The sequence below is a fragment of the Chroicocephalus ridibundus genome, chromosome 4 (assembly GCF_963924245.1).
Source record: "Chroicocephalus ridibundus chromosome 4, bChrRid1.1, whole genome shotgun sequence".
Classification (NCBI taxonomy): Eukaryota; Metazoa; Chordata; class Aves; order Charadriiformes; family Laridae; genus Chroicocephalus; species Chroicocephalus ridibundus.
The window spans coordinates 7328052-7352540 of NC_086287.1; the positions used below are offsets into that span (position 1 = coordinate 7328052).

At 41.7% G+C, this 24489-nt stretch overlaps 1 protein-coding gene across 1 annotated transcript in view; it reads right to left on the reverse strand.

The window, feature by feature from the left end:
- Positions 1-24489, reverse strand: part of LGR4 (leucine rich repeat containing G protein-coupled receptor 4) — an 82369-nt gene that overhangs the window by 21465 nt on the left and 36415 nt on the right. The window contains exons 3-4 of the mRNA XM_063332994.1: positions 9837-9908; positions 8136-8207 (exon numbers count right to left, since the gene is read on the reverse strand). Coding sequence (XP_063189064.1) covers positions 8136-8207; positions 9837-9908 — 144 coding nt within the window. The remainder of the gene's footprint in view (positions 1-8135; positions 8208-9836; positions 9909-24489) is intronic.

Genomic DNA, 24489 nt, shown 5'->3' on the forward strand with positions numbered 1-24489 from the left:
CACACACAACACAGCTGAAATGCTTCTATTTAATATAAAATGCACATAATGGAGTACTTTGTGAAACAACTGAAAAGCCAACCTAAAATACTTGACAACTGCCACAAAATACTACAACTAAGGACCACACCTTTTCTTTAAGATGGGATAAGGCAGTATTCACTAGCTCCAATAACTAGCAGTGTACAAGTACTATTCTTCGCTTGGACTGAACTTTTACAAAGACAGTCCTTTTCCACTAAAGTGTTAAAGATAAGACTATATTCTTTAAATTACAGCTTGCAGCACGTACCTAAATTCCTTAATCTTTCAGAAGCTACTCCAATTCCAGCTTCCCTATAGGCATTGGCTTGTGAGAGACCTTTACGGTTTAGCCTATAAATTCAGAGTTCACTTGCGGAGCTGTCATCTTCACTTTTATTACCTGTCAGGTTCCCTCCTCACACAAACTCCAACACCACGAGGAGAAAGAGCAGGAGGATGATAGAAACCTACATATTCAGCAGCTCTTATATCAGTATTTGACATATTTTTAAAACAAGTAAAGAACACAGCAACTTAAAGGTCTTCAAACAATTAACTCAGCTTTAAGGAAACTGTAAAACTAATATGAACTCCTACCTCAACTCAAATGAATAAAAGTTCCAAAGTCTAACACACACACACAGATGAATTTTTAATATTTATATAGTAATACAAACACACACAAAATTACCATTCTGTCTCCAGTGTATTTCAAATTTTCATAAAGCTTTTCACTACAAATCTCAGGCCAGACCTGCCAGGAGTAGGCTGATGTACGGAGAGCAGGCACCTGGGAGGTGGCACCTGGTGGAGCACGGCATCCAGCTTTTTTAATACATTAAGCGGGGGGTGACACACTGCACCCCGCACCACACCAAACTGCAGCAGAAACTGCTGTGCCAGACACTGGCACAAAAGCAGGTGCTTGCCAATGAGGAGGACACTGCAGACCGGTGCTGGGCACAGCGTCTATTTACAGGGTTAAAAAGGCTAAAAGGAAAGGATGCTCATGGCCCGTTTGGGCTGGCAGCAGCACCGCTTAGGGCAGGAGCCCTACAGCCCACATCCCTCTTGGGTAGCACGGGGAGACCTCCAGGACCAAGCTCGCACATCTCCTCTGACTGACCAGTCCCTCCGGTGCCACTTCTCTGGCTGATTCTTTTCCCATCCTCCAAAAGACGCCAGGTGCCGGGCAGTGCGGGTTCCTCCCCGCCGGGATGGGGGAAGGCGAGGCAGAGCATCCCTCAGCTGCACAGGAAGGGTCACGCCGCAGCCAGGCTGCGAAACCAGCAGCTTTGCGTGATCCCAGCTGGTCCGGAGGGAGCAGGAATGCAATGGGGAGAGCTGGGCAAAAAGCTCAGTAGAGGGAGAAAAAAAATCCTGTGTTTTGCTCTCGTCCTGTAGCCTCTCCAGGAACGTTATGGTCAGCTCTTGCTCTCCTGGGACAAACCACCACTCGGATGCCAGCAGCCATCACTGTAGATGCTGCCTCCTCACCTTGCGGATGCGAGATGCACCTCAAAACCATCATCTTCGTAATAATATTCATTATGAATGTACTAATGCCACATGTTTTGTTAACACTATTTGCCTGGGAAGAAGAGACCTTCGCAGATTTGTCTGCAGTTACCATCCCAGCCTCGCTAGCTCTCTATCTGTGGCCGCTCTCTGCCTTCCAGGCTTCAGCGACTGGGAAATTTTAGCAGCCTTATACTAATAGCAGGAATTTAACATTGATGTTAACAAAAGGAAAATGACTCCCAACTCTTGTGTTAAACCACTTCTGCTCAATGGCAATCGTTAGGAGAACTTTGCTCTTTAAAGTGCTCCTTCAAAAACCACAAAGAAATCACTCAAATAACACTGGAGCAGATTTTTAGGTTTTGAAGTTGAGCACTGATAAGCGTGGTACCTCGGAAATTCAGCTACAATGCACCCACCATGTTAACAGAGGTACTTCAAAATACTTAGCACGTTTGCTCACTGTATCAAGCGGCGGCTCTCTGTGCCTTATGTGTCGAGAACATCAATACAAGGATTTGCTTTATTCATGGACAACTTTACAGCAGCCCTCAGAAACTAATGATACATGCCAAAGCTATTTCAGCCACCAGTATATCTGTTTCCTCTATTTAGATGCTTAGGATGGTACCAGTCAGAGCTCATACCAAGTTTGCTGCAAATTACCCATAGAGGATTCAGCTGATCTTTACCCACGTGCTGTGTAACTTCCACCATCCCAGTTAAGATTCTGATCATTCAGTTTCTAAAGAATTTCCTGATTTTTATTTAAACAGTAACAATTCCTTCAGCAAGCCCAGACAGTTTAAAAAAAAAAAAAAAAAAAAAAAGAAAAGAAAAAAGGCTACAAAAGCCCCAGATATTCCTGAAGCTCACAACAAGAAATACTCTTATCTCACTTTCAAGGAAACCAGAACAGCTTCTAAAGGTGAACACGGCATAGAAAAATGAGACTCCTGTCATTCAGCAAGCATGTAAAGTTCACAAAGCAGTATATTTAAACTGCTGCATATTTAAAGATTTTTCAGCACAATCAAACATGCTCAGGAGAGCTCTTATACATTCTTCACCCTAAAAAAATGCAAGGGAGAAAAGCATATTCAGCATATTTAAGCTTGTATTGTTTTTCAGGTTAAAAAGAAAATGTGTGCGAATTTCTTCCTTTGCCATTCTGGTGCAGATAGTTTAATCCTAGAGCTTAACACAGACTCACTTGAGGCCTGATCCCCTTTAACCCTTTAATAACAGCAAAGCAGAGAACTAAAAAAACCTCTGGAGACAACCCATTAAAAGTTGATTAGTTGAAAAACCACCTGCCACTGTTAAAGGTGCATACTACACTTAATACCATATACTACATAAGAGACCATATAATGCTTCTTAACTTCATCTAGTCATTGCTGTTAATGAACATCTCCTACAGCCTCCCAGACAAGATTATCCTTAGATACGCATCCTTTAAAACTCGATAATCCAGAATCACAAAATTATCAACAGAAGCCATAAAGCACTCTTTAAGAAAAAAGCAGCAGAATTAGAACAGAACTGTGTATTTTTGGATACAAGACAGTGTTTGCATTGTCCTCTCCAAATTCGGGGATCTTTCCCTCTGAAACCTTTCAACGTGCTTATGGTTTATGTTACTAAAATTGTCACCAACGTAAACCACGGTGAAAAGCTGTGCGGTTTCATTAGGGTACCAGCAGAATGTTTCTAGATTTGATTTGGGTTTTGGTTTTTTATAGATACAGATGTAACTTGATCTGTATAAGGAATCTTTCCTAAAATAAAAAGAATGTTACAAACACTAGGCTACAGCAAATATGTGCTACAGCACATTTAAAATGTGTCCTGACTGACTGAAATACGCCTCCCTCCTCTGTCCCCATCTCTCTACTGTATATTTTTACCCTGCAAAACAAGATCCTGCTCTCATTTTTCCCAATCCCACACTAGGACCCCAGTCTTTCCTGGCTGGGCCAAGCCAATTCCTTCTCCCAGAAAACACAATCCCATTCCAGTTCAGCACGTTCATGCCTCCTGCCTCATCCTGCCTCAAGCCCGCTCCAGCCTTCCGAGATAGGAGAGCAGACGGCAGAACTGGTTGTGATCCCGCAGCGGCAGCTGGGAGCAGACCGGGCTACGGAGCCAGAACTGCTGCTGGGTACCGCAGAGAATCACTGCTGACCACATGCACAAAGGCACCCACCCTGCAGCTCAGGCGAACACCCACACGCGGAGAGAGGCAGGAGTTATCACCGTTGAGCACCACACTGGCATGGTCCCAGGACCCACAGTTTGGGAATCTGGCATAACAGTGTAGCTCCAGCGCTTTGAACTACTGCTGCAGAAGGCTCTAATATTCCCTGCATGTGTGCACATGTGCAGGGACAATACCTCGGCGATGCCTGAACTACGATTATGATAAATTGTCTCTGATACATCAGTAGCTATTGACAGGCTTTCAGAAATGACTCCTGGATTTGATGGCGAACACCCACCACAATTTTTTGAGTTTAAAATAAGTGGAACACAGATCTCCTTTCTAAAGCATCTCAAAGTCTTTGTTTAAATAACATAGTTCCAGTATTCGTCACACACTGAGCAACCCTAAAGTTTGAATTTAGAAATTAGAATTAGAAATCAGAGCAACCCTAGAAATTAGAATCATAGAATGGTTTGGGTTAGAAGGGACCTTAAAGATCATCCAGTTCCAACCCCCTGCCATGGCCAGGGACACCTCCCACCAGACCAGGCTGCTCCAAGCCCCATCCAGCCTGGCCTTGGACACCTCCAGGGATGGGGCAGCCACAGCTTCTCTGGGCAACCTGGGCCAGGGGCTCACCACCCTCACAGGAAAGAATTTCTTCCTAATATCCAATCTAAATCTCCCCTCTTTCAGTTTAAAACCGTTACCCCTCGTCCTATCGCTCCACTCCCTGATAAAGAGTCCCTCCCCGGGGACTAAAGTTGCTGTAGTTGCTGTAGTTTACAGAACCATTTTACAAATCTCTGCATTCTGGGTCAAAGCTCAGAATAAGCAGTGTTACCAAAATCAGTCATCGCAGTTAAATATGCTAAAGCACTAAAGAAATGACCCTCTGAAGTGGTTTCCCTGGTCCTTTCAGGCTCTGCGCACACTGCGGGAGCAGCGCGTCGCTGAGCCTCCTCTGGCTCTCCGTACCACCCTTGGATCGCCCATAAACCTCACCTACACCACTTCCAGATCTGAAGTACAACGTACGCCACTTCATTGCCTTGTGACAACAAAAATACACTGCTGATGCTTTGCAGTAATTGAAATGCATCAAGACTATTGTTTACATTTGTGAAGCTCCTTATTTCTCAGGCTTTTCTGCTATCAAAAGCCAGGGGCACAAGCCAGGCAACTAGTGCCTTCTGTCCTGTAGTGCTGTCCCACGGCCCCACATATCACAGCATCTTGCAATGCGAGAATACATCCTGCCAGATAAACTTCTTTGGGGTGCTAGACAGCGAGTTTCCACTCGGTAAAACTCTTTCATTTTGCTAAATTTCACCTCCATAAATAAGGACTCTATTCTAACTCTTTCGGAGGCCAGAGCTGGGAAAATATCCAACGTAAACAGAAAATAAAGAGCTGTCGTTTAGTATCTGAACCAGGCTGGCTGCTCGCCAGCTATAATATAAACATTAGAGATCATGAAGCTCCTGTAACCATCTTCTTTATTTCCACCCAGGTATGTTTACTGGGCTTGTTAATACATACAGTGTGGCAACCGCCTTCCTACGCAGCTAGAAATTGGAGCACATTAAGAGAGAAACTGGAGAGTTCTACAGGAGCTGGAAACCAAATGATTATCAATATACTATAAAGTTTTATGAGCAAGTAATTTGTGTCTTCACCAAGAAAAAATCCCCCTAAAGCCTACTTCAGAGCAAACTGGGAAACTGCCAGAAGAGAGTCAGTTAAGTGATGTTTAAACTTGCAGGTTTTGGATGGAGAGTATGTATTAAAAAGGCAGAAGCAGGTTTTCTAACATATATTCTGCAAAGAGTTATTTGTTTTAGAAGAAGGTCAGAGCAGCTCAGGAGCTTTAAATCCATTTTTGACACAAATTCCTTTGGGGAAAAAAAATAATCACTTTCCCCCTTTTTTTTTTTTAAAAAATAAATTAATAAAGCAACATGCTGACACTTAGGTTTCCATGCTCACACACAAAATTCATAGGACCAGTCCTACATTCCTTTGCCAGAAGGTGCTCCCTACGTTAGTAGGGAATATACATAAATACGCTGTAATTTCATGAGCGATGCAATAAACTGAAAGTTTTCCTGAAATTTGTTAAGATGACAGAAATGCATTCTGATGAAGTAAACACACCGCACACATAAAATGCTTTACATTTCTGACTACATTTGTCTCAAAAAACATTTTCTTCTCAAATTGATGCCAATTCTAACAAATTATGGTGACCTTGTGATGCAGACAGCACCCTTCCCAGGGGCAGAGGGGGGGCAACCCAAAGCCTGATCCACATCAGCGGATTGTCCTGAGCTTCTGGCACCGACGACTTCCACACTGGATTTGCCACCCCCTCCCATATTTCTAACAGCTATTCTGAAGTCTCAATCTGGTTTTCCTCCAAAAAAGAAGTAACAAGTAGCTTGCTACTTATTAATCCAGTTTCCTCCTTTTTCACCTTCCTAAAATTGATACAATTTATCATTTGCCTATGAACAATGAAGCTCCCAGAAAGGGAAAACTCACCACACTTTAATTTGTTACTATTACATTTTAATTACAATGATCTTATGGCAAGTGATTACAGTTGTTACATTATACAATATTACATAATTATTCTATGATTTTTTTTCATCAATTAAAGTGTCTTTTTAAATGGCTCAACATCATCTTCTTTCCAATAGTATTAAAAATATAGGGATTTAAAAGAGAGAGATGCTAGTTTAATTTATACATTCATTATTTTTCCCTTAGTTTTGTCCTTTCCCTTTTGCACATAAAATTACCATCAAACCGGCAACTGGAGATTTAGTATTTTAAACTTTAATTAGAGAACAAACATTACTGTAAATAAGTAGAGGAAAAAAAAGCACGTTCATCGAAAACAAAATAGATGATTTGTAGACAACGAAAGTATTTACTGAAGTAGTTTATTTTTTGGCATCACAGAAATGCTGGAAGCCAGGAAGGAGTTTTGTTTTGTTTTTTTAAATAATTACTAAAGGGTTATTCACATCATGTAATTTGAAGGATTTTTATTACACTGCATGGTTATTTGCACTAAGCAGACTGCAGCCCTCGGACGAGGTGCTCTCTCTTCCACACACACACACACACACTGAAAACAAGGGGGAAACATGGATATTAAATTTGGAAAGTGGAAACCTGCATCTGTCCTACTCTTGGATCCAAGAACTTGGAAAAGTCAGCGCCAAGCATGGCATGAGAACTCGCTGCTCTCTGCTGCTGGGAGCCGGGTGCTTCCCGCGCTGGCTGGAGATGCCAGCTGGTGAGCAGCCCAGCAGAAGCAGGACCGGGGCTGTACCGGGAGGTGCCACGTCCCCGCGCTGCAGAGCCTCCCGCTCCCAAACCGCCTTAATCCGCAGCCAATCTCATTCTGCCCCGTGCTGCCGTGCTGCTCACTCCAGATGGAAAAGGCGGGAATACTCGAGTGACTGCGAGAAGGCAGTGGCCAAGATCCAAGTTTAGGGAATGCAGAAAGCACCTTTGCAGAAGTTGCGCAATAAGTTTGCAAAGCTATTTGGCAAAACTGATAATTTTTTTTTTTTAAATTTTGTTTTTTGCAAAATTATTCCATAACCTGATGCAACACTGAAAGAAACAGGAGCTTAGGCCAGAAACCTGATTTTGGGCACAGAGGGAATACATACATCGTCTGTGCTCTTGCTCTGCAGGTAAGCTGAAAGGAGGAAAAATTTTGAAGCCCTTCCCCCCACCGCCTCCTCATCACAGTGATAAGCATCTACCACCTAGAGAGCTGTAACTAAGTATTAAGGGCTGATTAAGATGCTTTATAAAACATAATAAGCCATGAGATAGTATAAGCACATGTGAAATATCTTATGAGCAACTAGCAGTAATGGCTGAGGTGTTCGTAACTGTCTGTCCGATTTCAACACCTTCCAGTAAAACCAATACTATGCATGTCTCAAGCAACACTCCTTCCCAGAAACCCCTTTTCCTCCTCCGGATACAAAAGACACGGGCATGATTCATTTTTGCACAACATTTTAAAATTGCTTCAACACCTTAGGACATGCAAGAAGGATGATAAATGTTTTAACTCCACCACCACTGCGTTTATACAGCAACCTTGTACCTGGGTTTGGGTTTTGAAAGAGTCTGGATTTGGGTCACCCCACCAGAGATGACAAATAAAATTCTTTACGAACTTTACTTGGGAAACTTTGCTCCAGCTGCAATTGCAGTATCATAAAGTCTAGGTATGTTATTACACATACAGGATTATACTTCAAAACTGTACTGAACAAAGCAAACGTACCAAGTGACTGAAAGTGAAACTTGGAGAACAATACAAGAAGAAAAGCAAAGTAAGAAAACTTACAAGGACTGTAAACCGCTTAATCCTCTGATGGCCTCATTAGGTACAGTCTTCAGCTGATTGTTCTGTAGGGTTCTGTAAAAATCCACCGTGTTAGTAAAGAAGAATTTGACATTAAACTTTATGAGCAGTAGAGGTGACAAAAGAGACCATGGTCCTGTTACGGTTTCAAAGATTTCTAGAGTGTCCGTAAAAACAGGTAGAATTATCAAGACCAGATACCCAAAGGCAACAATGAAAAGAAAACGGTCTATTTCAGTTTTATTTACAACTCATTCATTAACTACATTAACTGGCAGAGAACAAGCCTCTGACATAATACTCTGAAAATCCCCTGGGAACTCACTGAAGAGGTTGAGCAACTGACACTAGTACAAATTTGCTACAACGCATGGTATTTTATTATTTTCTTGTGAAATGATCCTATACGTGCTACAAAAGACACAAACCTCTGATTTTTCTTAAAGCCGCATCAATACACAATGCATTAACAATCTAATTTACAAAGTGTGTTCACAACAAAGCACCTCTGGGCACAACGTTAAAAAGACACAGAAGGAAACTAGAGCCAAGCTGAATTAACCTATACTGGGTTTTTTTTAAGGACTTCTCTTATAGGTCAACATCTTATCGCATGATGAGTTCTTCTATAAAGAGAACGTAAGTAACTGAGATCTCACACATCATAAAACATTACTAGATTTTGGTGCATACTGGGGTAAAAAGCAAGTGAACAAGGAAGTTTACTGTTAATTAATATCCAAGTCTCAAATTTTTCAAGAACTGCTAGAATTTCAGGCACCCAGTATTGAGTATCCTGGCAGAGATACCTTCAAAAGCCTTGACACTCTGCATTCAATTTACAAAACATCATATTAAGTAGTATTGCAGACGGGCAGCTTCCTCATCTGTACCCTGCTTATGCTGTTTGTTTATGTTTCTTTCTTTAAAAACTCAGGGTCCTTTTCCACTAGGTTTTTTAAATACCTGTTTAATTAACTATCTATTATCCTACTAGCAACTGAAAATATTTACATCAGCATAAATGCTACGATTTCTGGATCCAGGTTTTTAAAACACCACACAACAGAAAGCTCTTTTTATTCTTAGCTGTGGGAAAACAGTTGAAATGAATATTCTTATTTCGGAAAAGACGACAGGATATGGAAAACAGGGCATATAAGTCTAACTTCTTTTTATTAAAACTTTTTTTTTTTTTAATAGCAAGTAATTTTCATCTAAAGAAGCATCGAACTATGACAGTTATTTCTATCACCGGCACGGGTTGATTCCAAGGTCAAATAGTGTTTTTACATGTCCGAGTAGTAGTGCTACCTGATGATGTCAGGACACCTGACGGAGTAAGGCGAGGGGGTGGAGAACAACAAAAAGCTTTACGTGTCCTTTTTAGAAATTTTCCTTCTTAGGACTCTTGTGCTACAAGATATACTTCAGAAGCAAGTAAGCGTTCTAGTTAAACACAGTAATTACATTTTCGTCAAATTCACCAAGTGCTCATCATCACCACTTAAAACAAGCATTATATAACAAAATAATAATGTAGGAGAGCTGTGATTTTTTTTTGGGGGGGGGGGCCAGCAGAGAAGGGGGGGGAAATATTAATCCAGCCTACCAGTAAACAGGCTGGCTGTGCACTAAGAAAGCATACAGCTAGCTATGAAGTTCTAAAACCCGATTACTTACAGAACTTTGAGTTCTTTCAACCCAGACAAGGCCTTTGGATGGATAAAAGAAAGGTCATTGCCAGCCAGTCGCCTGGAAAAAAATTGCAATAATAATTTCAGTCACAACATACAGTACTTCTACAACCATGTAACAAGGAAAGCCAGTGATACATCAAATCTTGCAAGCAATTATGCATTTTGTATTTGATTATGCTATATTCATGATCTTCCAAGTTTGCAACAGTTATTTTAGTCATTGTACATTTTTAATGGCTCAGCCTCATGGACATACTTTTGCAAACACCCAAACCGCCCCCCCCCGCCCCAGGATGATAAAGAATCTTCTTATGGCACTAGGTTCGAAAAGTGCATTTACCAACTTTTAATACAATCCTCTGGCTTTCAGCATTCCTCTGCTGAAACATATGCTCTGGTAGCCATGTGTTTTTAATCTATACAGCAGTTTCTAAAGAAACTATGCAGTTAAGTAAAAATAGCTAGATGCTGGCACGAGGCAGGGAAAAGTTTCTATGAGAATCCCCAACATGAAGAGGATATTCGCAAGCAGGCGGTATGTTCACAGTGCTGACAATTGACAGGACGCCTGCTGACATTACCAAAACGTAATCTTGGGAATATTTCATCTTTTTGGTTAGCTATTTTGGACAAACTTTTCAGGAAAGAAAACTGTTCTGGAGGATGGAGAAAGGGAACAAGATCCTCAGCCATACTTTCTCAAAATGTGGCTGGTTTCAAACTTGGACTGCTAGACACTAAGTAAATTGTGAAAACCACCATGATATTAAAAGTAATAAATACAGGAGACGCTGCAGAACACAAAGCAGGAAAGCAGAAACAGCAGCCAAAACAGCTGCTTTCAAACAGCTCATTCCCCCCTTCCCCCGCTCCTTTTTCCTTCAACCTTTTCCCCTCTATCCTGACCAGCAGACCCTGTGTGGTCCAACCTTTGTTGAGCTGCTAGCAGTTGTGACACGAGGTATTTTATTAAGGGTAAAAGACAGTAACGCAGAACACCTGGTAACCCACAGCTGCCAAAAGATGCCATCATTTCAGCCAAAGTATTTGCTTTCAGACTCGGTTTCATAGCCAAGCGAAGCAAAAGCAACGTTGGAGAAGGTTGTACAATGAAATCAGCTGGTGGAAATACTATGCACAATCAGTACATGTTAATAATTAAAGACCAGCCAATGCGCTTTAACAAAAGTTGCAGAATATCAAAACCCACCTCTGCTGTTTCAGGGCACTGCGAAGCAAGCCGGCCACACTAAGGGGAAAATATCACTTCAAAGAGGCAAACGAAGGAAATGACAAGAGCATCATCTAAAGCATCAGCTTGCCAGAACATAGCAACATTATTACGTTTTTATCTTAGTCTACATAAAAGAGATTACCCAAAGCATTTGATGCCTACATAAATCTGCTCACAACAGAATTAATGACTTAATAAAATGCTGCCTGACAGAGAGGAGGCTAGTTATGTTTATCAAATCCACTTGTCAAAGTAGATGGCTTTATTTACAAACGAAGGGAGAAGAGAACAGCTTCTCACGAACAGGAAGGTGACAGCAGCAGCAAATACTACTTGATTTTAGAAAACTGTGTTACTATCGTTTGCTGAAGCAGACCTTGGCATTTACTCCTTGTATTCTCACGCACACCCCAATCGCCATAGCTATGGCTCTGACACCATTACAAGAACGCTTAATCTCAGCTGTTTCTGTCTTAAAAAAAAAAAAAAAAAAACGACACCTCCTGACTGCTGAAAAAAAATTTGTCTGTGAGGTTTCTGTCTAACCAAACAGCTCTGAAACTAGAAGAAAAATGAAAGTAATCAATGTGTGCTTATCCTTGAAATCTCCTGTCTGCAAACAACCTCAGGATTTCGGAGCCGTGACATGATTTTTCAAATACTTCAAATTTTTAACATGAATGAAAAATTCCAGATGGCAACCAAACACTCCCCTAAAATTCATTTTCTTGTCAGTATCTGCCCAAATCAACTGTATTAACTTTATCTGAGGGGATGTGGAGGGATGTTTGTAATATTTCATGGCTCTCTTTTTAACAATTTCCTAAGAAGTTCACCGTAAACAAAGAAATATCGATGAAACATGCCGGGTTCTCTACACCAGAGAGCCAGTGATCTGCAGAACATATGTTTATTTTAAGGAGCGTTCAAAACATTGAAATAGAAATCCTTAAATCACGCAAAATTTAACTGAGGCTATAGCACTGAATTATTTTGGCACTCTGGTTGATGTTGATAACCGACCACACGCTTCGGGAAGCGGCAGCCACGTTAAACGTGTGGCTCTGCCGAGGCTCCCCAGGAATCAGGCTGGTGTGCAGCTCCTCATGCATCTGCTGGAACTTCTCCCTTCCCCCTCCAAAGAGGCTGGGGATTATGATTTGTTTTAAAAAAGCTAAACTAAATCCAGTTGAATCGCCTCCCCCAGCCTCACCAAGTGTCACTAACACAACCCTACGGAGCCCTGGAAACAAAATACAGCTGAGCCAGAGCATGGTTTGCGTGACTTCAAATAGCAAGACTTCGCCTACCTCAAGGCAACTCCTGTTTATTCAGCCTTTTTGCAACCAACCAACAGGGGGGAAAAAAAAACCCGTCAACCTGCAATCCATTACATTTCCGTTTCTCCTCCATCTGGCAGCCTTCCAGGAAACAGGATACAACCAGCCAAGTGTGCAAAGGCTTTACTAATCAGTTTGCCAAATAGACATTTATCATTCACGTCCTAGCCTTGGGGAGCGTGGCTGCTCCTTAGGAGGTTTCAACTGCGGCTCTCCAGCAGGCAGAGACCAACGTATCGCACACCGCTCCCAACACGCTTCCCTCTGCTGCAGCATGCAGCGGCGGGGAGGATGGAAAGATTTCTCTTTACATAATCAGGTTCATTTTAAAGAGAGAAATGAAGAATTAATAGTATATAATGTAGCGCATGTGCGGCATATAAACTAAGTCACCACTGAAATCATCCAGTTGGATTTTCACATACTATCTCCTTCCAGCATGTCTCAAAAATAGTTGTACTCAGATTTTCAAATCATAGAATGGTTTGGGTTGGAAGGGACCTTAAAGATCATCCAGTTCCAAGCCCCCTGCCCTGGGCAGGGACACCTCCCACCAGACCAGGCTGCTCAAAGCCCCATCCAGCCTGGCCTCGAACACCTCCAGGGATGGGGCAGCCACAGCTTCTCTGGGCAACCTGGGCCAGGGGCTCACCACCCTCACAGGAAAGGATTTCTTCCTAATAGATATAATGTTTAAAACAGTTAAATATTTAAAAGGCACCTCTGTTTCTCTCTTTCTCACAGAGTAAATGGGCTAAAGAAAATCCCAGCTTTACCAAGCCCCACACTCCAAACCCTAGCCCAACAGAAAGGAAGCAACCTTTATCTCCTCGCAGCAAGACTCACTAACCTGCTTGGGACCAACCCTGGAAACTTCTCTATGGTGGGACAACTTCACATTGCAACAAAGCAGCACCTGAAACAGCCCTACATTTTCTCTATCAAAAGCAAAGTACCCATCCTTCCCTTCATCTGGAGCGGAAAGTGTCTCAGAGACCTGGTCTCAAAGGCCACAAAAACTTGATTTGCCATCTTTTACTTCTCAAGGCACACAGACACAGCAGCAGGCATCATCTGCAGCGGGGTGTAAACGTGTATCACACCGACGTGTTTTCCTGTAACTCAATCACAGCTCCCCTAGTTTGGAAACTCTGCCCAGGACTGCAGGGATTCTGAATTAGCCCAGCCAAGTTACACCACGGAGGCTTCTGCAGTAGAATCACAGTGGTCATGTGTGACCACATTAGTACCGTTCTTCTAGGTTGGCAATGTCCTTGTAACTGCTTGGTACTGAAAATTGTAGTCCTTTATTTTTACTTTAAAAAAAAAATAAAAATCGAGTGTTTCAATGGGACAAAATTCCTGCAAATTTGGACAAATTCAAATAGACAAAATCAATTTCAGCATAGGAGCATCACAGAGCAGGACATATGGAGGACAAAATACTTCTGCTGTCCTGTCATATATAGGTGAGCAATACCCTCTAATCATTGTTCTAAGTGACACAGTAAACGACCTCCAGATGTAGCAGACACCTTGTTGTTATTACAGAAATCAGGATACAATCTGGCTGGGGAATAATCTTCCACGGTATCTCCTTCCCAGAGTACACCGCAAGCACAGTTTCTTGCACTGAAACTCTTCTGAAAGCAGCAAAGACTGTTTTCTCTCTTTTGGGAAATTAAAACTTTGCAATTATGAGTCTGGCAAACCGGCTGCATGTTAAACCGAGCCAAGTTAATCGCTGGTGTCACTCCAAAATCAGGGAGGATGTCCCAAGGATACATTTTTGTCTGTAACAATTAAAACCATCACTCTCGTTTTGACAGGATGCAATACAAACTTGTTAGAAATCTCTCTGCTTGTCTTGCACCCCAGATGGTGGTGAACCTCAGGTTACTTGAACAAAGAATTAGGTCTCCTCCTGTCCTTCTGAAGATCTAATGCACATACACAAGGTGTTTTTTCTGTGGTTTGGGTTTTTTTTTTTCCCCCCTTTTGGTGGTATTCTGGGATCCTCCTAACCTTATCTGTCCAGCTTGTCCCTGATAACAATACATTGGCTACTTTTTCCATGGATCAACTCTAGTCTTGCTTCCTCACTGAAAATTCAAATAGTGACAGAGACTGCAATCACCTGATTTATTATTTTTATTTCTACATTAGCTGCTTTCTGATAAGACCCAAGACTCCCAATTCAAGGTCCAGTCAAGGCTAAACTTCCACATCCCTTACGGACCATCCACCACTGCCCCTCTGCCCACTCAACACCTCCTTTTAGCTCTCCAACTTTTACCTACCTATTTTCATCCCAGTGGAAAATATTCCATTGCTTCCCCACTTGCACTATTGCAATTACTTTACTTATTTGCTGTTTTACATCAAACTATTCTGCCATCCTTACATGCCTGTCCCTAACATCAAGTTTTTCGGCATTCTTTGTGCTTCCCACACACAAAATAAATTTTACTTCTTGTTCTCCTGCAACAGAAATAACCTTTGAAAATGCCTTATAGACAACACTTGCTGGGTATCATGGATTAAATTTTCTCAAACCTAAGAAAAGAGCTTCAGGTTCCACTTACTCCAGAAAAGCAGCCACTTTGGAATGGAACTGAATTGCCTTAACAAATGATAAGTAGTTATGTGCTACAATTTATTCATTGGGGTTTGAAGCCTTAAACAAGAGGTACAACCATTTGTAGGAAAATACCTGGGGCTCGGCAGAGGTCCCCTGCCCGGGGAGGGCACACGCCTGTGCAGACAGCCCCGACCCAAGCTAGGCAGCTGCAGAAGGGGATGGCGGGCTGGTAAATGGGAGCCATATCACCAGCCTAAGCTTCACTTTGCTTATCTGCGATTAGCAAACGGCCCCTTTGGGACTTTTGTCAGCTGCAGCCTGCTGCAGGGCTGTGGAGCCAATCAATAACCCACAGATTGCTCCCAATTCTTCCACGCCAATTTAACATAACTAAATGGATACTTTATTCTGCTAATGGAAAACGCATTTGTCCCCTTCTCCTTTACTTGCAGTAGTTTATTATACAACCTCAACTGCTATTTATAAAATCATGAGTACATAAGCCAAGACACATCAGGACTGAAAAAGGAAGCCTGTAACTACAACCAGCACTGAAACTGCACCAGCTCCGTCCAGCTGAGTAGGCACTTCTCAGCCCCAGACTTCCCTTTCTGGCAGTTACAGCCTTCTCAAAGTTACACCGAACTTCAAGGTAATAGCTTGTTTTCAAAACGCATTCCCAGTCTAAAGATTTTTAATGTCTAAGTAAACTCAGCTGATTGATTGATTGAAGTCTAAAGCCTGTCCGTGAATTCCACTGTTGAATTGTCAGCAAGAGTCACCAGCACCCACTGCAAGACAAAATACGACTCTATGATATTGCTTTTCACGGGCTACGAAAGGATATTTATAATTATATTTTTTCTTGTTACCAGAAAAATAAATTATGATTGATTTTGAAGGAAGCAAGCATTCCCATCCATGCAAAATACCTTTTATTATTCAATTTGCAAGCAGTATCTGAACTGGGGCAAGACCTCCTTGAAGTAGAGCCCACAGGCTACAACACACATGCACCAAAAGAAACACATATAACCTGAAACAATTATTATACAATATGAGCTGTTAAAGCAAGCTGTCTTTGTAGTCCCAAATACTATTCTCCAGCAAAAAACAGAAGTTTGCACAAATTTTCTAACACAGACATGTCTTAAAAATAAGCAACAACACCACGTTGTCTTGAAAATTGGTAACACCCAGTCTACAGCACATTCAAGGCCAGGCTTCATGAGGCTCTGAGCAACCTGATCTAGTTGAAAATGTCCCTGCTTACTGCAGGGGAGTTGGACTAGATGACCTTTAAAGGTCCCTTCCAACCCAAACATTCTATGATTCTATGATTCTACAGCAGTAATGACAAGTTGTTGCAGTAAGCAACTTTGGTTCCTCTCACCTCCATAGCAGAAAGCAGAATACATTCTATAAAATGCACTTCCTTCTCCCTAACTGCCTTTGCACATTTTGCACTGTGTGGTGATAACTTTCCTTTGCTCTACCATAGGTAAACCTTTTCCTTGATAGCTTTCTCAAGGCACTCCGGTGACTCCGCATATGCTGATCCAGGTTCTATCACTCTGGATTTCCATTTCCCTCTAATTTCTCGCTGCAGACGCCATCGTGTTTACTCAAGAAAGAGATAACTCAGACAAATGTTCCGTGTTCCTCACCGTGATGCACAAACTTAAATAATTCAGTGGCAGAGTAGGGGAAAGCGGGTGCTTTTCGGGGTTTTATTTCTTCTTCCTCAAAAAGCCACATCTAACATTAACTCCTCCTTTTCGCTGTGGATGCTGAGACCAGCAGCACTTGGCTGTGCTATGGGAATGACCTCCATAGCGGTGGGCTGGCTGCTGAGAAAGCAGCGGGGCGGGAAACTGTGGTTGACAGCTGCAGTTCAGAGGATCTGTGGATTTGATACCAACTTCATCAAGGGCCAGCGCAGAGCACACAAGGGAGACGGGCTCTCTGCTGCCCACGAGGATCAGCAGATGGGCTGCTACACTGAACTGACAGGAGCTCTTCCAGCATCAGCACGCGCCTTCCTAGCTATAAATACATTTCACTCACCTCGTCTGTAAAGCAGAGACACAGAGATGAAAGCAAGCAAGCTCGGTTTTGATCAAGTGGGATGCGACCATTGAATTAACTATAGATTTGTGCTTTTGGTAGAGTGCGCTATTTGGATGCTCAGATGGTTTCCAAGATAATGAAATATATTGATGGTTAGACATGAGAGGGTGAAAAAATGAGATAGTAAACCCTCAAAGTTGCTTCGATCTGTCCATACAGCCTGTCTCTTGCCCTAGCATTTATTTGGCTTTACAGGCATGGGAACTTTTGAATGACCATGCATCTAGCAAGTGACACTGCAACATGTGGAACTGGCTTAAATCTACATATATTGGGCAATTAAACCTCTGTTACCAGTTTTCTAACTACTTCAGATAGATACTGGGTAAATGCAAGACCAAGGTTTTGTAGACATCTCCAGAATGAATGGAGTCCATTCCCTTAGAAAAGTGACAATAATTTTCAATATGATTCTTTGTTTCAGATTCAGATCAACGGTTAACTTTCCCCCAGCTGAAAAAAAGGCAAGTATTTTATCAGAATCATCTAAAATTTTACTTTTATATAGGAAGGGCAGGAAAAGAACTTTACGTGAGTACAGGTTCTCCTATGCCAGGAAAAATCTGCCAAAGCTAATTAGGCAAGAACACCTCAGTACTCACAAAAAAAAAAAAATATACCAAAATACAACCACCCAAGAGGAGGGAAGGAAAGGAGGTAAAAGAATGATTTAATTCCTCACCATGTATTTTTATGGTAACATACAGAGTCATACCGAGACACTACGATGACAGAATGCACTCAGACCAGCCAATTACTTTCTTAGAATACAGGGATAATGCATTCACCTCCAACACATAGGATTTGTTTTTTCTGCTTTTCCCTCTGAATATTTAAGGCTTTTATGACTCCTCTTAAGGCTTGAGCCTGGAACTGGCTGCCCGCTCGCTTGCGCACGCATCTCTTGTCTCATGCTCCAATTTCTGAAACTGAAAAGAGGAGGCGGACGGCACAGTACAAGGACGGTTCGGGGGACTCTACCTGGAGAGACCCAGCCTGAGAGCTTCTGAGGCTCTCCAGAAGCTCAGACCTCCAGAAGTTTCTTATCTGGTTTATACGTTCAGACAGCCCCAACCTGGCAGCTCAGGCAGCATAATAAATTCAGGCTCGTAAGACGGGTCTCAAAGCACAACACCGCGAAGTTCAGCCTCCAGGCCATTTAGCTAAGCCAGCTTCTGTGTGCATACGCATGCGAAAATAATGCTGAACACAAACTCGAAGACAACAGATAAGGAAAAACGTTTTGTTTCCCTCTAAAAGTACTTGCAGGAGAATAACCAGTCTTGGGATTCTAATACACAACCACACCAGCTTTTAAAATTAACATGTAGAAACAGAAACTGGAAAGAAACTTCCTCATCTTCTAAAAACACTGGAATTTACTCAACCTACTAGCTAGCATCTGTCCCCACAAACAGGAAAAATATGCAATTGTTAAGCACAGCGAGAACCTTCTAAGCTACAGAAATATTATTCTTGTATCAGCAGGATTGAAACTCATCCAGAATCAAACTGATTTAGGACTCGCATAGATAAGAAAACATTAATTAAACACGGGTTGGCCAACATGTTTTTAAACATCATTTAGCATCTAGTGCAGACCAAGTAGGTGATGTTTAAAAATATCTTAGCTGACTGTGGTTAATTCTACTTGGGAGTCTTTGCCTAAAGGTTTGTCTTGACTAGAATTTGAAGGTGCAAGTTACAACACGCTGATGCACTTTCTAAAGCTCCAGCGCACACAAGGCAGCAAATGTTTCTAATGTATGCTAGCTGGTCAAGTCGAAGCTTAGGCTCTTAACTTGCTACCACACGTGAAACCTACACCTTGCATTTTCTTCATTAGAACTTTACCTCTTGGAATTCGAGCTGGAGCAACTGAGGAAATTACCTCCTCCAGCTGTTCAAATATTCGGAGCTGGCAGATGGATGAAGAGCACTCATCAGCTTCCAACCCAACATCAGCCGGCTATTTTTGAAATACCAACAGAGGACTTCTACACTGGCTGCCTTTATAACAAAGCAGCTGAAGAGAGCTCTCGGCTCGTTCCTCAGTCTCTGCTGGTAGGGGCTGAATGGACAGATATGGGGTGATAACATCTCCAAACATACCAGCTAGTTTCACAAGGGGATGTCTAACCACAGCCCCAGTTACCAGGTGTCAGCTAACACAAGGCATCAGGATGACTTTTCTCATGAAGTTTCACCCTTAACTTTTCTACTTGAAACAAGCTCTCCATCTCCAGCTTCTTGGGACTACTCATGTTTATGAAAGGGAGAGGAATTGCACCACCTCGTCCACGTTTGCACACTACCTTGAAAATACTACTTTAAAAAAAACCTAGCACTGAAGGACAAAAAGCCTCCTTCCAGCAAACGCTCCACAGCCAGGTGAGGAAAGACACTGCATCCCAAACTAACAGCTCAGCCTTGGTGGCCTTGGCAGAACTCCAGCACATGCCTTATTCATAAAACCCAAGTAATAAAAAAGACAGACACTCCCCCTCCCTCCCCAAGGATACTACAGCTTGGTGCTGATGCAGAAATTAGAAGGAAGGGGACCATCTAAATTACACACTGAAATAGATACTACAAAAGCAAGCAGCTGTGACATTTCAGCCAGGTGGTCATCTTCAGCTGCAGTCAAGAGGAAAAATAACTCTAGACATTTCCCTTGCAGATACTTCCTGATTACAACCTTATGGCAAAACCACCTCATTTTCACTGCCAGTATGCATTTTAATTAATCCTTATGTTCCTAAAATACATTTTGTCAATTAAAAGCCATGTTCAGAGACTCCGGCTGAGGAGCGGGGAGAGGGGTTTGAGATGTTTAAGCAAGATATCTCAGTGCTGTAGTCAGCATAAATATAATTAAATAGTCACACAAATTCTCAGTTACACTATTTCTTTTCCTAAAAAATTACAGTTGCACACGTGCTGTCTCTCGCTCACTGCTTATTCATCTCTCAAAAAGCAGATTAGCATTGTCTTTCAGCAAAGAGAAACCTTTTATTGATCTAAACCTTCCTTTTATCACCTTATTCCCCTAAATCAATTTCACCAGCTATTGAATAAAAAACTTAGTAAGGTTTGCCCTTTACTGATAAAAAAAAAATAAATAAATGAGGGTAGTGTCCCAGAAGAGAGACTGTTTCATATCAAATATGAACAAAAACCAGAAATACAACAGACCATGGCACCAGCCCTCATCGGGAAGGTAACTGAGCACACCTGTCTCTTGGTGCCTTCAGGAGTGATTATTCTCCTTGCAGGTCTTCAATTACGGGGTCTTCAAAACCCCAACAGTCGAGAGCATCCTCCCCAACCCTTGCTGGAGAAGGTCAGAGCCCTGCCCGGAGGCAGACTGGCTGGGAGGTGACCGGTGTTCCCCTTCAGACAACCACATGCTTGTGTCACAGGTGACCTACAGACAGAGAGCAGGACAACTTGCTGTCCTCTGCCCCCCTGCTGTCTCTCGCATCGACCAGACAGCCAGAACCTTATCCTTACCTTACCTTAACCTAAACCTTACCCATCAGTGCAGGGCATATAAGACAATAACATTTTAAAACGTTAAGAGTGGAAATCAAAACAAGTTTAAAAGGTCGTTAAGTCGAGGAGACTTCTGCTTTACTCAAGTGGTTCGAGTTTCTGAAGCCAGACCAGAAAACTGACCAAGAATAAAAGTCATTTTGATTTGCTTTCCTTGATGACAGCGCGCCTTTTTAATTAATCCAGCAGATCATTCACAAGTATAGCAAATGGAAATCATACAGTTAAAATCCTTCAGACTACTTTAGATAACTTTAAATATCGGAAGGAACTGCAACCATTTAGAAGAGCACCAACACATAACACAGCCTGACTGTTCTAGTTAAAAGCTCACACTGGAAAATGGTTTCTGCTTTCTAAAAACACTGCATTATCTAACTATATTTCCCTCTTCTAGCTTTCTATAAATACTTTAAGGTGTGGTTAGAAAACCGTAGCCAAGTTCTTCAAGGATTTTTAGTTTCCATATCAAGTTCAGGGCTGCAGCATATTTACGTTAACATTTTCTGGAGAATACACTTCATTAACTGCTGTGGCAAAACCCTTGGTGGTCTGCTCCTCGCTGACTCTGACCATTGCCGTCTCAATCATTTGCAAATTACTTCCAGATAGGTATCAGTTGCACGGAGATGGAGAATTTTTATAACATTTATAAATAGTGCAAGAATCCTACAGACATATGATAGGTGTGCTATGCAGTGACACGCATGACGAGGCTGTGAAGAGGGGCACGGGGAGACATAACCCGATGGGCAGATTCTGCCCACGGACAAGCTGGAATCCCTTTGCTTGTACCTGGCGAGTAATACTCAGGTAGGACACTACCTCAAAGGTACAAAAAAAATCAGATTATACCCGCAGATTTCACACTCTGCAGGTAAGTCAGTTGCCCCACACAGCCATTTAGTGTCATTTCAGATGTCCTCCTCCACCTGGCCCCAGCTGCCATCAGTCTCCCGGCTGCGCCAGACCTGCCAGTCTTATGCAGGTGTCTCGGACAACCCAGCACATCTGAAAACGGCACGGGATGCATACATTGAAGCACCCAGGTTGCTCCCCCTTCTGTGACGTAGAAGGCAACTTCTAATCAAGCAGCCACCTTTTACAAGTCTGGTACACTGCTTCTTTCACTTTTATTCATTAGTGTTCATTTTAGGATTTGGAAAACGATCCTCTGAAGTCTCTCCAGAATAGCAAATAATTCATTGCATTAAGGAAATGACAACCCCCACTTTAAATGGCTCCTACTGCATTTTTTTTAATCCCATCCTCTTCAAACGTGGACTGCGTAAGACTCAGTTGCCTACATAATACATCTAATTGCCTGCCATTTACATTCAATTAAGTTCTGTGATACTATTTTGCAATATTTATTAACTAACTCTGTCAGGGGCTAATCTCCAGAAGCATTCAAGCACGGTATAAAGAGCAAGGGGTCTGGGGCTGTCTCTTGGATGAAGAGCTACTAGAGTCCGTGGTGGTGCGGGTACTTATTGCATTCCCACTAGTTTGTGGGGTCTTTCATTCTTGGGAGAAGTTCTAGATAGAAAAGTCACTTTAAGCACAGATTTCAACACCACTTTGCTTTAATTCTGTCTCTTTTTCTTTCGCATAGAGACTCACGCCCAGGTTTCTGTGCTGAAAAAGCAACTTTGCTAGTGCCCAGCAGTCAGAATTTGGATCTGTTCAACTATAAATAAAAGCCAGGAAGAAAAGTTTGAAAATCATCTTAGAGTGGAGAGGGAAAATTGTGGTTGTAGAGTGGGAAGTACAACAGCTTGGTTTTTTCTGTCCACAACCAGCAAAAATAAAGACAGAAAAATTTCTGTACCCTGTCCCATAGAGAAAACAGAATGGCCAGAACGAAGCAAAAACATGCCATGTCTGGTGCCGGTCATTTCTACTGAAATGCTTTTGTTTGAATCTACAATGAGATTGCTTTTGTTTGAATCTACTTTATTATATTCCCTCTAGGAAGAATATGAACTGAAGCAAGGGAACCTGCAGTTGACTTGTGTGTGGATGACCATAACCAGATCTTTAAAGAAAAGGAAGAAACCTTCCTCATTTCACTGCTGGTGGGCATGGCCAGAGCCTCTGCAAATAGGTTTCAAATTCAAAGCAGGCTGCTGCTGCGAAATATCACTAACAATTCACAAGTCTTGGTTAATGCTCTTCAACTGAGAAGTAGGGTACACAGACACAGTCTAGTTATTGCTCTGCTGTAAGTAGAAAACGGTCGTTTTCCTGTCTTTCAGCATCCGTGATAGCTGTTGAATTGGAGAGAGTTTTTCTTTTTAATCTTCCTGGAGATTCTCCTACCTCTGCAGCTGCAGGAGGTAACTCAAAACATAAAATGAAAATTGTAATTTTTTTTCTATTGTACTAAGCAATTATGATCGATTTGAATATGTCCAAACATTTGGCAAGTATTGTTTTTACTGCAAAGCTGGTTTTTGGTTTGTCTGTGTTTTTTCCATAAGTTGCTTTAACATATCAAGTAAGCATGCTAGGAATAATTTAAAGCTTCTGGGTGTTCACATGTAATTCTGAGCTTAACGCTAGCCTATTTTTTTGCAAACTGAAATGCTGGAATTTAGGGGGACAATAAAGGTATATGTAACAAATGGCTCTTAGGCAATAAACACAATAGATGATGGCTGAAGGCTCTGCCTTTTCTCTTTACCTCCTGACACACCCCAGGGTTTATGGAAGTTACACAATATGCACACCCACCAGTTAGGTTTTATTGCTTAATTACTTATGGGGGAAAAAAAAATAAAAAAAAAAAATGAAGTCTCCCACAGTCATGTGAAGTTGGGAAAACAGAATTGTTTGGTTTTTTTCAGCTTCCAGTACGAATTTGACTATAAAGAGTTTGCAAAAAAAAAAAAAAAGGACTACAAATATAGTCTAATAAAACATTGTCATGGTTTAGGCAAGACAAACATACAGACATACAGCGGCATGTATTATAAAGCACATAGGGAACACTGTTTAGTATATATTCTGAGCCAAGGAAGCCTTCCCAGGCTTTGAATTATTTATTTATATATTTTTTAAATTGACTACTCATGCCATAGAACCTTTCTTAAATTTTGTCAGTTACACACATGCACCATCTGAAATCCTGGTAAATCTATTTTCCTTCACAAGGTATTCTCAACTATATTGCAAATGTAAGCAATACAGTCAGAGGGAATAAACCAGAACCTGTTAAGCATGAAATAAGATATCACACACAATTCATCTGACATAAATAAGCTCAACCGTGCTTCGCAATTGTACAGACCTGAGTCAAAACTACTTAAGAACCAGGGAAAATGGAGTTATTTAAGTGTATTAGTAATGGTAACTGCTACATTATCAGGACATAAGAGAGACCAAAACTGTAAGGAGAGGTAGAACACCTTACTAGACCAACCAGCGTAGCTGGGGTGCAAGGAGGAAAAACAGCTTTCAGAAACGCAAGTCTTTCTTCAGAAGCAAGTGACCAGCTCTTACCAATTTCTCAATATCTTCTTTCCAGTGAGTTGTGGTGGTTGTATTGGTTATAGCAGATAACCAGAGTCAAAAGATTCTGGGCTTTATCTGCAGTTTTGCTATAGGGGTTAATTTATCCTGTTGCCCTCTACAAATGGCTTTCATTCTTTCCTTCAGTTTCCCCATCTGTGAAGTCGGAAGAATTCTTCCCTACTTTATGAGAGTTTGTCTCTTTGGGGAAATGCACTGTTTTTTCCCTAAGCTGCATTTATTGAAAAAAAAAAAATAATCTCTCAACACAGAGTTCATAGTT